Raw genomic sequence first — 769 nt, forward strand, 5'->3', positions numbered from 1 at the left:
CCCCCACCCGCCGAGCTGCCTGGCCACCCCTCAGCAATACTCACGAGAGAGGTAGAGGAAGAGGGTGACAGGTTCCGATTGGGCAGTGGCGAGCAGGTAGGGAGTGGTGCCTCGCCGCTGCCCCCAGCTGGTGACCTGGCAGCGGTACCGTCCCTGGTCACCTTTGGTGGCTCGGTGGATGTGAAGGCGGAAGCAGAGAGGAGTGGGACGGTCAGGGCTCAGCTCGCTGCCCGAAGGAGTGTGGCCATGCCAGGCCGTAGGGAGCAGGATGCCGCGCCGGTCCACAAGGGCCAGGGGTTCCTTGGCCTCGCCCCACCAGCCCACTGCCAGCTGGGGCTCCACTTCCTCCTCCTCCTTGTCCTCGCTGTGCCCGATGGCCAGAGTCACATTGCAGTGCAGCTGCACTGTGTCCCCCTGGTAAAACTTCACGGGGGCCAGAGATGCCACCACACCCAGCCTCAGGTCTGACAGCAGAGGAAAAGACGGATCAGGAAGAGCCCGGTCTATTCCCCCTCACTCCCCGCACCCTTTAATATCCCATCCAGTCTAATCCCACTCTCCCCCTCACTCCCCACTTCCTTTAATATCCCACCCAGTCTAATCCCACTCTCTCCCTCACTCCCCTCTCCCTTTGATATCCCACCCAGTCTAATCCCACTCTCTCCCTCACTCCCCGCTCCCTTTAATATCCCACCCAGTCTAATCCCACTCTCACCCCTCACTCCCCGCTCCCTTTAATATCCCACCCAGTCTAATCCCACTCTCCCCC

At 61.6% G+C, this 769-nt stretch overlaps 1 protein-coding gene across 3 annotated transcripts in view; it reads right to left on the bottom strand.

Annotated features, from left to right (window-relative positions):
* The window catches only part of igsf8 (immunoglobulin superfamily, member 8), an 18030-nt gene that overhangs the window by 1587 nt on the left and 15674 nt on the right, over positions 1–769 (bottom strand). For all 3 annotated transcript variants that reach the window (XM_048620853.1, XM_048620855.1, XM_048620854.1), the window contains exon 4: positions 45–464. In XM_048620853.1, coding sequence (XP_048476810.1) covers positions 45–464 — 420 coding nt within the window. The remainder of the gene's footprint in view (positions 1–44; positions 465–769) is intronic.

The sequence above is a fragment of the Rhincodon typus genome, chromosome 48 (genome assembly GCF_021869965.1).
Source record: "Rhincodon typus isolate 14 chromosome 48, sRhiTyp1.1, whole genome shotgun sequence".
Lineage (NCBI taxonomy): Eukaryota > Metazoa > Chordata > Chondrichthyes > Orectolobiformes > Rhincodontidae > Rhincodon > Rhincodon typus.